Below are 13,637 nucleotides of genomic sequence, written 5' to 3'. Positions count from 1 at the left end.
CCCCTCCATCACCATCCATCTCTCCGCATTACCATCCATCTCTCCCCCATTATCACAATCTCTCCCCTCCATCACCATCCATCTCTCCCCAATACCATCCATCTCTCCCCAATACCAACCATCTCTCCCCAATACCATCCATCTCTCCCCAATACCATCCATCTCTCCCCAATACCATCCATCTCTCCCCAATACCAACCATCTCTCCCCCATTACCATCCATCTCTCCCTCCATTACCATCCATCTCTCCCCCATCACCATCCATCTCTCCCTAATACCATCCATCTCTCCCCAATACCATCCATTTCTCCCTCCATTACCATCCATCTCTCCCCATTACAATCCATCTCCCCCCATTACCATCCATCTCTCCCCCATTACCATCCATCTCTTCCCCATTACCATCCATCGCTCTCCATTACCATCCATCTCTTCCCCATTACCATCCATCTCTCCCCATTACCATCCATCTCTCCTCCATTACCATCCATCTCTCCCCATTACCATCCATCTCTCTCCATTACCATCCATCTCTCCTCCATTACCATCCATCTCTCCCCCATTACCATCCATCTCTTCCCCATTACCATCCATCTCTTCCCCATTACCATCCATCTCTTCCCCATTACCATCCATCTCTCTCCATTACCATCCATCTCTTCCCCATTACCATCCATCTCTTCCCCATTACCATCCATCTCTTCCCCATTACCATCCATCTCTCCCCATTACCATCCATCTCTCCCCATTACTATCCATCTCTTCCCCATTACCATCCATCTCTTCCCCATTACCATCCATCTCTTCCCCATTACCATCCATCTCTCCCCCATTACCATCCATCTCTCCCCATTACCATCCATCTCTTCCCCATTACCATCCATCTCTCCCCCATTACCATCCATCTCTCCCCCATTACCATCCATCTCTCCCCATTACCATCCATCTCTTCCCCATTACCATCCATCTCTCCCCCATTACCATCCATCTCTTCCCCATTACCATCCATCTCTCCCACCCCATGAATCTCAAAGTGCGATTTCAATTTGACTGATTCGCCCCCCACCTCCTGTGACTACTCGAGGATATCCCTCTAAATCTTTAGACTACTTCAGACACCGGACCAGGGTGGGCAGGGACACAGACACATTAACTGGGTCAAACTGAAGAGAAGGGAATGCAGCCAGGGAAGGAAGTGAAGTGAAAGGGATTAGAGAGGTGAAGGTTAGCAGGAGTGGTATTGCAGAGGGACAGCCATACGTACCACCCAGATGCAAGTCGAGGATATCACTGTAACTAGACTCTCCCCAATAGTCTATAATAAGATTAGAAAGAGTTACTGTACAGTGCCAGGCAACACGTGATTCAGGACATGCACACACACATAGACAGCTCCAGGCAGGGCAGAATCCCAAACTTCCAGCGAGCTGCAGCTCCCTACACCAGATGTGGTGCAGTGTGTGACCCCCCTGGGACAGTATGAGACCCTCAATGGACAGTGTGTCACCCCCCCCACCCCCGGCAGTGTGTCACCGCCCCGGCACAGTGTGTCACCCTCATTGGACAGTGTGTCACCCCCCGGAACAGTGTGTCACCCCCCCGGAACAGTGTGTTACCCCCCCACCCCCCGGGACAGTGTGTCACCCCCCCAACCCCCCCAGGACAGTGTGTCACCACCCCCCGGGACAGTGTGTCAACCCCCTGGGACAGTGTGAGACCCTCCTGAGACAGTGTGAGACCCCCCCCGGGACAGTGTGAGACCCCCCCCGGGACAGTGTGAGACCCCCTCCGGGACAGTGTGAGACCCCCCCCCCCCCCCCGGGACAGTGTGTCACCCCCCCAACCCCCCCAGGACAGTGTGTCACCACCCCCCCGGGACAGTGTGTCAACCCCCTGGGACAGTGTGAGACCCTCCTGAGACAGTGTGAGACCCCCCCCGGGACAGTGTGAGACCCCCCCCGGGACAGTGTGAGACCCCCCCCGGGACAGTGTGAGACCCCTCCGGGACAGTGTGAGACCCCCTCCGGGACAGTGTGAGACCCCCCCCGGGACAGTGTGAGACCCCACTCCGGGACAGTGTGAGACCCCCCCCCCCCCGGGACAGTGTGAGACCCCGTCCGGGACAGTGTGAGACCCCCCCCCGGGACAGTGTGAGACCCCCTCCGGGACAGTGTGAGACCCCTCCGGGACAGTGTGAGACACCCCCCCCCCCCGGGACAGTGTGAGACCCCCTCCGGGACAGTGTGAGACCCCCCCCCGGGACAGTGTGAGACCCCCTCCGGGACAGTGTGAGACCCCTCTGGGACAGTGTGAGACCCCTCCGGGACAGTGTGAGACACCCCCCCCCCCGGGACAGTGTGAGACCCCCTCCGGGACAGTGTGAGACCCCCTCCGGGACAGTGTGAGACCCACTCCGGGACAGTGTGAGACCCCTCCGGGACAGTGTGAGACCCCCCCCCCCCCGGGACAGTGTGAGACCCCCTCCGGGACAGTGTGAGACCCCTCCCGGGACAGTGTGAGACCCCCCCCCCCCGGGACAGTGTGAGACCCCTCCGGGACAGTGTGAGAAACTCCTGGGATAGTGTGAGACCCCCCTGGGACAGTGTGAGACCTCCTGGGACAGTGTGTCACCCTCCTGGGACAGTGTGAGACCCTCCTGGGACAGTGTGTCACCCTCCTGGGACAGTGTGAGACCCTCCTGGGACAGTGTGTCACCCTCCTGGGACAGTGTGAGACCCTCCTGGGACAGTGTGTCACCCTCCTGGGACAGTGTGAGACCCTCCTGGGACAGTGTGTCACCCTCCTGGGACAGTGTGTCACCCTCCTGGGACAGTGTGAGACCCTCCTGGGACAGTGTGAGACCCTCCTGGGACAGTGTGAGACCCTCCTGGGACAGTGTGAGACCCTCCTGGGACAGTGTGTCACCCTCCTGGGACAGTGTGTCACCCTCCTGGGACAGTGTGAGACCCTCCTGGGACAGTGTGTCACCCTCCTGTTACCCTTCTGTGTATGAGGGTTTGAGGGTTTGTTGTGCTTATGGTTTTGGCGTGGGGCTGACCCTCGGGCAATCACTCTCGGATTCACTGCTCTTTCACCCCCTGGCTTTTGTTTGGGAATTGCTGCAACCAACCTGAACCACCTCATTAGGCAGGAAATATGCAGCAGTGAAAACAGAGACAGACAGAGTGACAAAGAAAGATTGGCTCACTGAGAAACCCATCGAACATCAGACCCCGGCTCTCAGTGCTGATGTAATAGCAGGGACAGATGGCCAGGAACAAGCACAGGCCAGGACCTACTGTATGAAGCTGGTAATCAGTGTACCGGTGATCGGATGTATCCGGTGGAGCCTGTACCCTTCAATCCCCCACCCTTTCCACCAACTCTAATCCTGACCAGAGGATCAAGTGGTTGATGGGCAGTCGATGAGGATCGGGGCTTTCCCTCCCAGCCCAGCTCCGATTGTTGTTGACTTCAGTACTGTGGAGACAGGACATAGCAAGCAGAACATTGCTGATACCAGTCGAATGGAGATCAGCGGGGAGAAGACCCTGGGCTTTGTGTTGGAACAGTTCGGTCTACGGCAGTGTCCAGCGGCTTGGTAATGTGCTCAGCAGGAGTATAGAACCCAAGCTGGTCCAGAACTCTGTGCAGGGATCGACCCCTGCAGTGAGTGACCCCGGGCAGGTCTGTGACTGACCCCTGGGTACAGTGAGTGACCCCGGGCAGGTCTGTGACTGACCCCTGGGTGGAGTGAGTGACCCCGGGCAGGTCTGTGACTGACCCCTGGGTACAGTGAGTGACCCCGGGCAGGTCTGTGACTGACCCCTGGGTGGAGTGAGTGACCCCGGGCAGGTCTGTGACTGACCTCTGAGTACAGTGAGTGACCCCGGGCAGGTCTGTGACTGACCCCAGGGTACAGTGAGTGACCCCGGGCAGGTCTGTGACTGACCCCTGGGTGGAGTGAGTGACCCCGGGCAGGTCTGTGACTGACCCCTGGGTGGAGTGAGTGACCCCGGGCAGGTCTGTGACTGACCCCTGGGTACAGTGAGTGACCCCGGGCAGGTCTGTGACTGACCCCTGGGTGGAGTGAGTGACCCCGGGCAGGTCTGTGACTGACCCCTGGGTGGAGTGAGTGACCCCGGGCAGGTCTGTGACTGACCCCTGGGTGGAGTGAGTGACCCCGGGCAGGTCTGTGACTGACCCCTGGGTGGAGTGAGTGACCCCGGGCAGGTCTGTGACTGACCCCTGGGTACAGTGAGTGACCCCGGGCAGGTCTGTGACTGACCCCTGGGTGGAGTGAGTGACCCCGGGCAGGTCTGTGACTGACCCCTGGGTGGAGTGAGTGACCCCGGGCAGGTCTGTGACTGACCCCTGGGTGGAGTGAGCGGGGGCCCCTCGAAACAGGGTTGGGGGGGGGGGGGGGGGTTGTGGGTACACACGATTCTAGAAAATGGGCAGAACACGTTCTGCATTCTCCCCCTGGGCTGAGAGGAACGGTGCCCCTCCCCTCAGCGCCCCATAAACCTGTGTGGGTGTCAATGTGGCTCCATGAGTGACCACCATCGGCACGGGCCTACCGTACGGCTGTATAGCCGCGGAGACGGGCAAGGATTCCTGTGGAATTTATCGATAGGCGGTAGAAGTACCTGCTTCCCCCCGGAGAGCCTTCTCCACGGCCACTCCTCGCTCCTCCAACTGACGCTGCTTCTCCTCCACCTGTTCCAGCTGTCGCTGAATGATCTGTGGGAGCAAGAGAATCAAATCAGGCTGTGTGTCAGGGCAGTGCACAGTGTACCATCAAACCTATTACCCCACAGGGCAATGTACCATTGAACCTGTTACCCCACAGGGCAATGCACAGTGTACCATCGAACCTGTTACCCCACAGGGCAATGTACCATCAAACCTATTACCCCACAGGGCAATGTACCATCAAACCTATTACCCCACAGGGCAATGTGCCATCGAACCTGTTACCCCACAGGGCAATGTACCATCGAACCTGTTACCCCACAGGGCAATGTACCATCGAACCTGTTACCCCACAGGGCAATGTGCCATCGAACCTGTTACCCCACAGGGCAATGTACCATCGAACCTGTTACCCCACAGGGCAATGTACCATCGAACCTGTTACCCCACAGGGCAATGTACCATCGAACCTGTTACCCCACAGGGCAATGTACCATTGAACCTGTTACCCCACAGGGCAATGCACAGTGTACCATCGAACCTGTTACCCCACAGGGCAATGTACCATCAAACCTATTACCCCACAGGGCAATGTACCATCGAACCTGTTACCCCACAGGGCAATGTGCCATCGAACCTGTTACCCCACAGGGCAATGCACAGTGTACCATCGAACCTGTTACCCCACAGGGCAATGTACCATCAAACCTATTACCCCACAGGGCAATGTACCATCGAACCTGTTACCCCACAGGGCAATGTACCATCAAACCTATTACCCCACAGGGCAATGTACCATCGAACCTGTTACCCCACAGGGCAATGTGCCATCGAACCTGTTACCCCACAGGGCAATGTACCATCGAACCTGTTACCCCACAGGGCAATGTACCATCGAACCTGTTACCCCACAGGGCAATGTACCATCGAACCTGTTACCCCACAGGGCAATGTACCATCGAACCTGTTACCCCACAGGGCAATGTGCCATCGAACCTGTTACCCCACAGGGCAATGTACCATCGAACCTGTTACCCCACAGGGCAATGTACCATCGAACCTGTTACCCCACAGGGCAATGTACCATCGAACCTGTTACCCCACAGGGCAATGCACAGTGTACCATCGAACCTGTTACCCCACAGGGCAATGCACAGTGTACCATCGAACCTGTTACCCCACAGGGCAATGTACCATTGAACCTGTTACCCCACAGGGCAATGCACAGTGTACCATCGAACCTGTTACCCCACAGGGCAATGCACAGTGTACCATCGAACCTGTTACCCCACAGGGCAATGCACAGTGTACCATCGAACCTGTTACCCCACAGGGCAATGTGCCATCGAACCTGTTACCCCACAGGGCAATGTGCCATCGAACCTGTTACCCCACAGGGCAATGTACCATCGAACCTGTTACCCCACAGGGCAATGTATCATCGAACCTGTTACCCCACAGGGCAATGTACCATCGAACCTGTTACCCTCCGAATGGGAAACTGGGAAGAAGCAAATGGAGTCCGTATGGAGATGGGGCAGGAAGAACAGTATTCCAGGTAGTTGTGGGAGTTTGTTGGCTTTTAATAGATGCCAGTGGACATCGAATTACATCGAAACTACTGCATAGAAACAGGCCATCTGGCCCAACTGTTCTAAGCCGGCGTTTATGCTCCACATGAGCCTCCTCCCTCTCTCCCTGCTTCAACTACCCCTATATCCTTCTATTCCTGTCTCCCTTGTGTGCCTATCTAGCTTCTCCTTAAACGCATCTATTCTATTCGCCTCAACTACTCCTGTGGTAGCGAGTTCCACATTCTAACCACTATCTGGGTAAAGAGGTTTCTCCTGAATTCCCTATTGGATTTATTACTGACTATCTTATATTTATGACCTCTAGTTTTGGACTCCCCACAATCACAGGATCATAGAATGGTTATAGAACAGAAGGAGGCCATTCAGCCCAGGCCGGCTCTTTGTAAGAGCAATCCAGTCGCCCCCCGCCCCCCCGCCCTATCCCTGTAGCCCTGCAAATTTTCTTCCTTCAAGTACTTATCCAGTTCCCTTTTGAAGGCCATGATTGAATCTGCCTCCACCACCCCCTCGGGCAGTGCATTCCAGATCATAACCACTCGCTGTGTAAAAAAGTTTTTCCTCATGTCACCTTTGGTTCTTTTGCCAATCACCTTAAATTTATGTCCTCTGGTTCTTGACCCTTCCGCCAATGGGAGCAGTTTCTCTTTATTTACATTATCTAAACCCTTCATGATTTTGAACACCTCTATCAAATCTCCTCGCAACCTTCTCTGCTCCAAGGAGAACAACCCCAGCTTCTCCAGTCTATCCACATAACTGAAGTCCCTCATCCCTGGAACCATTCTAGTAAATCTCTCCTGCACCCTCTCTAAGGCCTTCACATCTTTCCTAAAGTGCGGTGCCCAGAACTGGACTCAATATTCCAATTGTAGCTGAACCAGTGTTTTATAAAGGTTCATCATGACTTCCATACTTTTGTACTCTATGCCTCTATTTATAAAGCCCAGGTTCCCGTATGCTTTTTTAACCGCTTTCTTAACCTGCCCTGCCACTTTCAACGATTGGTGGACATATACCCCCCGATCTCTCTGTTCCTGTACCCCTTTTAGAATTGGACCATTTAGTTTATGTTGCCTCTCCTCGTTCTTCCTGCCAAAATGTATCAGGTCGCACTTCTGTGTTAAATTTCATCTGCCACGTGTCCGCCCATTCCACCAGCCTGTCCATATCCTCTTGAAGTCTATCACTATCCTCTACACTGTTCTCAACCCTTCCAAGTTTTGTGTCATCTGCAAATTTTGAAATTGTGCCCTGTACACCCAAGTCCAAGTCATTAATATATATCAAGAAAAGCAGTGGTCCCAGCACTGACCCCTGGGGAACACCACTGTACACCTCCCTCCAGTCCGAAAAACAACCGTTCACCACTGCTCTGTCACTTACCCAATTTCGTATCCATGCTACCGCTGCCCCTTTAATTCCATGGGCTTCAACTTGGTGATAATCCTATTAAGTGGCATTTTATCAAACGCCTTTTGAAAGTCCATATACACCACATCAACTGCATTGCCCTCATCAACCCTCTCTGTTACCTCATCAAAAAACTCAATTAAGTTAATTAAACACGATTTGCCTTTAACAAATCCGTGCTGGCTTTCCTTCATTAATCCACACTTGTCCATGTGACTATTAATTCTGTCCTGGATTATCATTTCTAAAATTTTCCCCACCACTGAGGTTAATCTGATTGGCCTGTAGTTGCTGGGTTTATCCTTACACCCTTTTTTGAACAAGGGTGTAACATTTGCAATTCTCCAGTCCTCTGGCACCACCCCTATATCTAAGGATGTTTGGAAGATTATGGCCAGTACCTCCACAATTTCCACCCTTACTTCCCTCAGCAACCTCTGACACATCCCATCCGGACCAGGTGACTTATCTACTTTAAGTACAGCTAGCCTTTCTAGTACATCCTCTTTATCAATTTTTAGCCCATCCAGTATCTCAACTACCTCCTCTTTTACTGTGACTCTGGCAGCATCTTCTGGCTGCAAAGTATTCATTTAATACCTCAACCATGCCCTCTGCCTCCATGAGTAAATCTCCTTTATGGTCCATAATCGGTCCCACCCCTTCTCTTACTACCCATTTACTGTTTACATGCCTGTAGAAGACTTTTGGATTCCCTTTTATGTTGGCCACCAGTCTATTCTCATACTCTGTCTTTGCCCCTCTTATTTCGTTTTTCACTTCTCCTCTGAACTTTCTATATTCAGCCTGGTTCTCACTTGTATTATCAACCTGACATCTGTCATGCACCCCCTTTCTCTGCTTCATCTTACTCCCTATCTCTTTTGTCATCCAGGGAGCTCTGGTTTTAGTTGCCCTACCTTTCCCCCTCGTGGGAATGTACCTAGACTGTACCTGAACCATCTCCGCTTTAAAGGCCGCCCACTGTTCAATTACAGTTTTGCCTGCCAATCTGTGATTCCAATTTACCCGGGCCAGACCCATTCTCATCCCATTGAAACTGGCCCTCCTCCAATTAAGTATTTTTACTCTAGATTGTTCCTTGTCCTTTTCCATAGCTAATCTAAACCTTATAATACTATGATCGCTGTTCCCTAAATGTTCCCCACTGACACTTGCTCCACTTGACCCACCTCATTCCCCAGAACTAGATCCAGCAATGCCTCCACTGATCAAGAAAGTTCTCCTGAACACACTTCAGAAATTCCTCCTCCTCTTTGCCCTTTACACTATTATTATCCCAGTCTATATTAGGATAGTTGAAATCCCCCATTATCACTACTCTATAGTTCTTGCGCCTCTCTGTAATTTCCCTGCAAATTTGCTCCTCTATCTGCTTCCCACTAGTTGGTGGCCTGTAGAATACACCCAGTAGTGTAATGGCACCTCTTTTATTTCTTAACTCTAACCAAATAGATTCTGTCCTTGACCCCTCCAGGACATCCTCTCTCTCCAGCATTGCAATATTCTCCATAATCAATACTGCCACCCTCCCCCTCCTTTCTTCCCTTCCCTATCTTTTCTGAACATCTTGTATCCAGGAATATTTAGTACCCAATCCTGCTCTTTTTTGAGCCAGGTCTCTGTTATCGCCACAACATCATATTCCCATGTGGCTAATTGCACCTACAGCTCACCAACCTTATTTACCATGCTTTGTGCGTTTACACACATGAACTGTAAACCAATCTTAGACTTTCTTGTACTCTTAGTCTGATCCCACCTAATACTGCACTATTACTTGCTCTAGTGCTGTCTTTCTCCCCCAATTCTTTGTGCTCCTTGTTTCTCCTTTCCATTGCTACATCCTGGTGCCCATCCCTCTGCCAAATTAGTTTAAACCCCTCCCCCCACACAGCACCAGTGAACCTCCCCGTGAGGACATTGGTCCCGGCCCTGTTGAGGTGCAACCCGTCCGGCCTGCACAGGTCCCACCTTCCCCAGAACTGGGCAGAAAAGTGGCAAATGGAGTTCAATCCGGAGAAGTGTGAGGTAATGCATTTGGGGACAGCAAACAAGGCAAGGGAGTACACAATAAATGGGAGGATACTGAGAGGTGTAGAGGAAGTGAGGGACCTTGGTGTGAATGTCCACAGATCCCTGAAGCTAGCAGGACAGGGAGATAAGGTGGTTAAGAAGGCACATGGAATGCTTTCCTTTATTAGAGTGGATAGGGAGGACCTATTTCCCTCAGCAGAGAGGTCAGTGACCAGGGGGCACAGATTTAAAGTAATTGGTAGAAGTATTAGAGAGGAGCTGAGAAGAAATTTTTTCACCCAGAGGGTGGTGGGGGTCTGGAACTCACTGCCTGAAAGGGTGGTAGAGGCAGAAACCCTCAACTCATTTAAAAAGTACTTGGATGTGCACCTGAAGTGCTGTAACCTACAGGGCTACGGACCAAGTGCTGGAAAGTGGGATTAGGCTGGATAGCTCTTTTTCGGCCAGCAGAGACATGATGGGCCAAATGGCCTCCTTCTGTGCCGTAAATTTCTATGCTTCTATTAACTGGTCTCAATACCCCAAGAATCTGAAGCCCTCCCTCTTGCACCATGTCTCCAGCCAGGCCTTATCTTCCTATTTCTGTACTCATTTGCGCGTGGCACTGGGAGTAATCCAGAGATTACTACCTTTGAGCTCCTGCTTATTAACGTCTTCCCTAGCTCCTGAAACTGACCGCAGGACCTCATCCCTTTTCTTTCCTGTGTCGTTGGTTCCCACATGGACCATGACTTCTGGCTGTTCCCCTTCCCCCCACCTCACAGAATGTTCTGCACCCTCTCAGTGATATCCTTTACTCTGGCACCAGGGAGGCAACACATCATGCGGGACTCATGTTGACGGTCACAGAAACACCTGTCTGTCCTTCTGACTATCGAATCTCCTACGACCACTGCATTTCTACACTTCACTATGCCCCCCTGTATAGTCCTTTGCCCCATGGTGCCATGTTCAGGACTGCACTCCTTCGAGGTATCGTCACCCTCACTGATATTCACTGCTGAATACCGGTTTGAGAGTGCCAGGAGATTCCTGCACTGCCTGCCTCTTCATGCCCTTTCCGATGGCCACCCACTTGCTATCCTAAACTCTCCGTGGCTCAGGGTGACCACCTCCTGGAACGTACGATCTAGGAAACCTACAGCTCCTTTATGCTCTGCAGTGACTCCAGCTGCCCCTCAAGCTCAGAAACCCTCAGCTTGAGCTCGAGGAACTGGAGGCATTTTCTGCACACGTGGCCCTCCAGGACACACGAAGCATCCTGAAGTTCCCACATGGTGCAGGAATTGCAGGCAGTGGGTCTCAGCTGCCCTTCCATTATATTTAGAAACTTTTTCTTTCCAAACTTCCATTAGATACTCGATTATTATTAATTTATTTACTGCTTACTTACACTTACCTATATTGAAATTCATTTGCCAATTACACACCCATTCTGCAAGTTTATAAATGTCTTCCTGTATTTTATCGCAGTCCTCCTCGGTATTAACTACACTCCCAATTTGGTGTCATCCGCAAATTTTGAAATTGTACTTCCAATTCCTAAGTCCAAATTGTTTATGTAAATTGTGAACAACAGTGGTCCCAGCACTGATCCCTGTGGAACACCACTTCCCACCTTTTGCCAGTCTGAGTAACTATCTTTAACCGCATTCTCTGTTTTCTGTTTTGTAGCCAGTTTGCTATCCATTCTGCTAACTGACCCCTGACACCACATGCTCCGAACATTAGTCATGAGTCTACAATGTGGTACTTTATCGATGGCCTTTTGAAATTCCAAATATATTACATTCTATAGGGTAGATGCTGAGAGGCTGTTTCCCCTGGCTGGAGAATCTAGAACTAGGGGTCATAGTCTCAAGATAAGGGGTCGGCCACTTAGGACTGAGATAGGGAAAAATTTCTTCACTCAGAGGGTTGTGAATCTTTGGAATTCTCTACCCCAGAGGGGTAGAGAATTCCAAAGACTGAGATCGATAGATTTTTTGACACTAAGGGAATCAAGGGATATGGGGATCGGGCATGAAAGTGGAGTTGAGGTAGAAGATCAGCCATGATCTTGTTGAATGGCTCGAGGGGCTCTACGGCCTACTCCTGCTTCTATTTCTTAAGTTCTTAACCTTTCGATACTTCCTGTTAATTCTTCAAAGAATTCAATAAGGTTGGTCAACATGACTTTCCCTTCTGAAATCCGTGCTGACTATTCTTTATTATATTTTCGGTTTCTAGATTTTTTTTGTTACATCTTTGAGTAAAGATTCCATTATCGTTCCTATCACTGATGTTAAACTAATTGGTCTATAGTTCCCTGGACTTGTTCTATCTCTCTTTTTAAATATAGGAATTACCTGTCCGCCAGTCCTCTGGCACTATTCCCTTTTCTAATTAATTTTTATATATATGTAAAAGTGCCTCTGCTATCTTTTCCCTGACTTCTTTTAATATTCGCGGATGCAATCCATCCGGACCAGGGGTTTTATCCTTTCTAAGTTTGATTAGTTTATCAATGATCTCCCCTCCTTTCTACCTTAAATGTCTTTATATCTTTTTTGATCTCTTCTAATGTCCTGCCCACCTTGTTAGTCTCCCTGGTAAATACTGAGGCAAAGTAACTATTCAATATTTCTGCCATTTCGCTGTCATTACTTGTGAGTTTATCGGGTTTTTCCCTTAGTGGCCCTATCCTTATCCTGATTTTTCTTTTATTATTTATGTGTCTGTAGAATATTTTATTATTTCTTTATATATTCCTTGATAATTTAATTTTGTGGTTCCTCTTTGCTTCCCTAATTGTTTTTGACTTCTTTCCTAATCTCTCAATATTCCCTTTTGTCATCCTCTCCTTTATTGTCTATGTACTTAGACTATGCCTTTTTCTTTAGTTTCAATTTTGCCCTTATTTCTTTATTCATCCATGGTGTATCATTACGGGCTAGTTTGTTCTTGATTTTTAGTGGGATATATTTCTCCTGAACTCTGTTGATCACCGTTTTAAATGTTTCCCACTGCTGTTCTATTTCTTTGTTTGTCACTAAATTTTTCCAGTTTATTTTCTCTAGTTCCATTCTCATCACCAGAAAATCAACTTTGTTCCAATTTATTACTTTGGTCTTTGTTTTACTTATGTCCATCTCAAACTTTATCTTAAATTTTATTATGTTGTGATCACTATTGCCTAGATGTTCCTCTACGCTTACTTCTCTTATCTGTTCTGGTTCATTTCCCATTACTAGATCCAGCAATGCTTCCTCTCTTGTTGGGCTTTTTACATACTGGGTAAGAAAGGAGTCCCGCACACATTGTAAAAACTCCATTCCCCGTACCCCTTTACTGACCTCTTCTTGCCAGTTTATTTGGGGATAGTTAAAATCTCCAATGATTATTATTCTATTTCCTTTACTCATTTCACACATTTGCTTACATATTTCTTCCTCCATCTCCTTTCCACTATTAGGTGGTCTGTAATATACCCCTATTAGGGGAATCGATCCCTTATCTTTTATTTCAATCCATATGGATTCTGTTTCTATCCTCCTGTTAGTTATGACCCTTTTTTCTACTGCCATTATGTTATCTCTAATTAGTACAGCCAATCCACCCCCACCCCTCCCCCAACCCTGGCCTTTTTCCTTCCCTATCCTTTCTGACTATGTTATAATCTGCAATATTTAGTTGCCAGTCCTGCTCTTTATGTAGCCATGTTTCAGTTATTCCTACCACATCTGGTTCCTCATTTCGGATTATAGCCTCCAGTTCCCCTATTTTGTTTTGGACGCTGTGTACATTGCTGTACAGGCAATTTAATTTGTCTTTAATAGTTGTTCCTTTTACTTTATTTTTAACAGTTCCTTTATACTTCAGTTTTATAACTGTATTTG

General features: G+C 49.6%; 1 protein-coding gene across 2 annotated transcripts in view; it reads right to left on the bottom strand.

Annotated features, from left to right (window-relative positions):
• LOC137334896 (F-actin-monooxygenase MICAL3-like) overlaps nucleotides 1-13,637 on the bottom strand; it is a 354,266-nt gene that overhangs the window by 85,125 nt on the left and 255,504 nt on the right. For both annotated transcript variants that reach the window (XM_067999976.1, XM_067999977.1), the window contains exon 6: nucleotides 4,651-4,744. In XM_067999976.1, coding sequence (XP_067856077.1) covers nucleotides 4,651-4,744 — 94 coding nt within the window. The remainder of the gene's footprint in view (nucleotides 1-4,650; nucleotides 4,745-13,637) is intronic.

The sequence above is a fragment of the Heptranchias perlo genome, chromosome 18, assembly GCF_035084215.1.
Source record: "Heptranchias perlo isolate sHepPer1 chromosome 18, sHepPer1.hap1, whole genome shotgun sequence".
In the NCBI taxonomy this organism is placed as follows: domain Eukaryota; kingdom Metazoa; phylum Chordata; class Chondrichthyes; order Hexanchiformes; family Hexanchidae; genus Heptranchias; species Heptranchias perlo.
The sequence above is the reverse complement of the archived record's forward strand: the minus strand, read 5'-3'. Positions and strand labels throughout refer to the sequence as shown.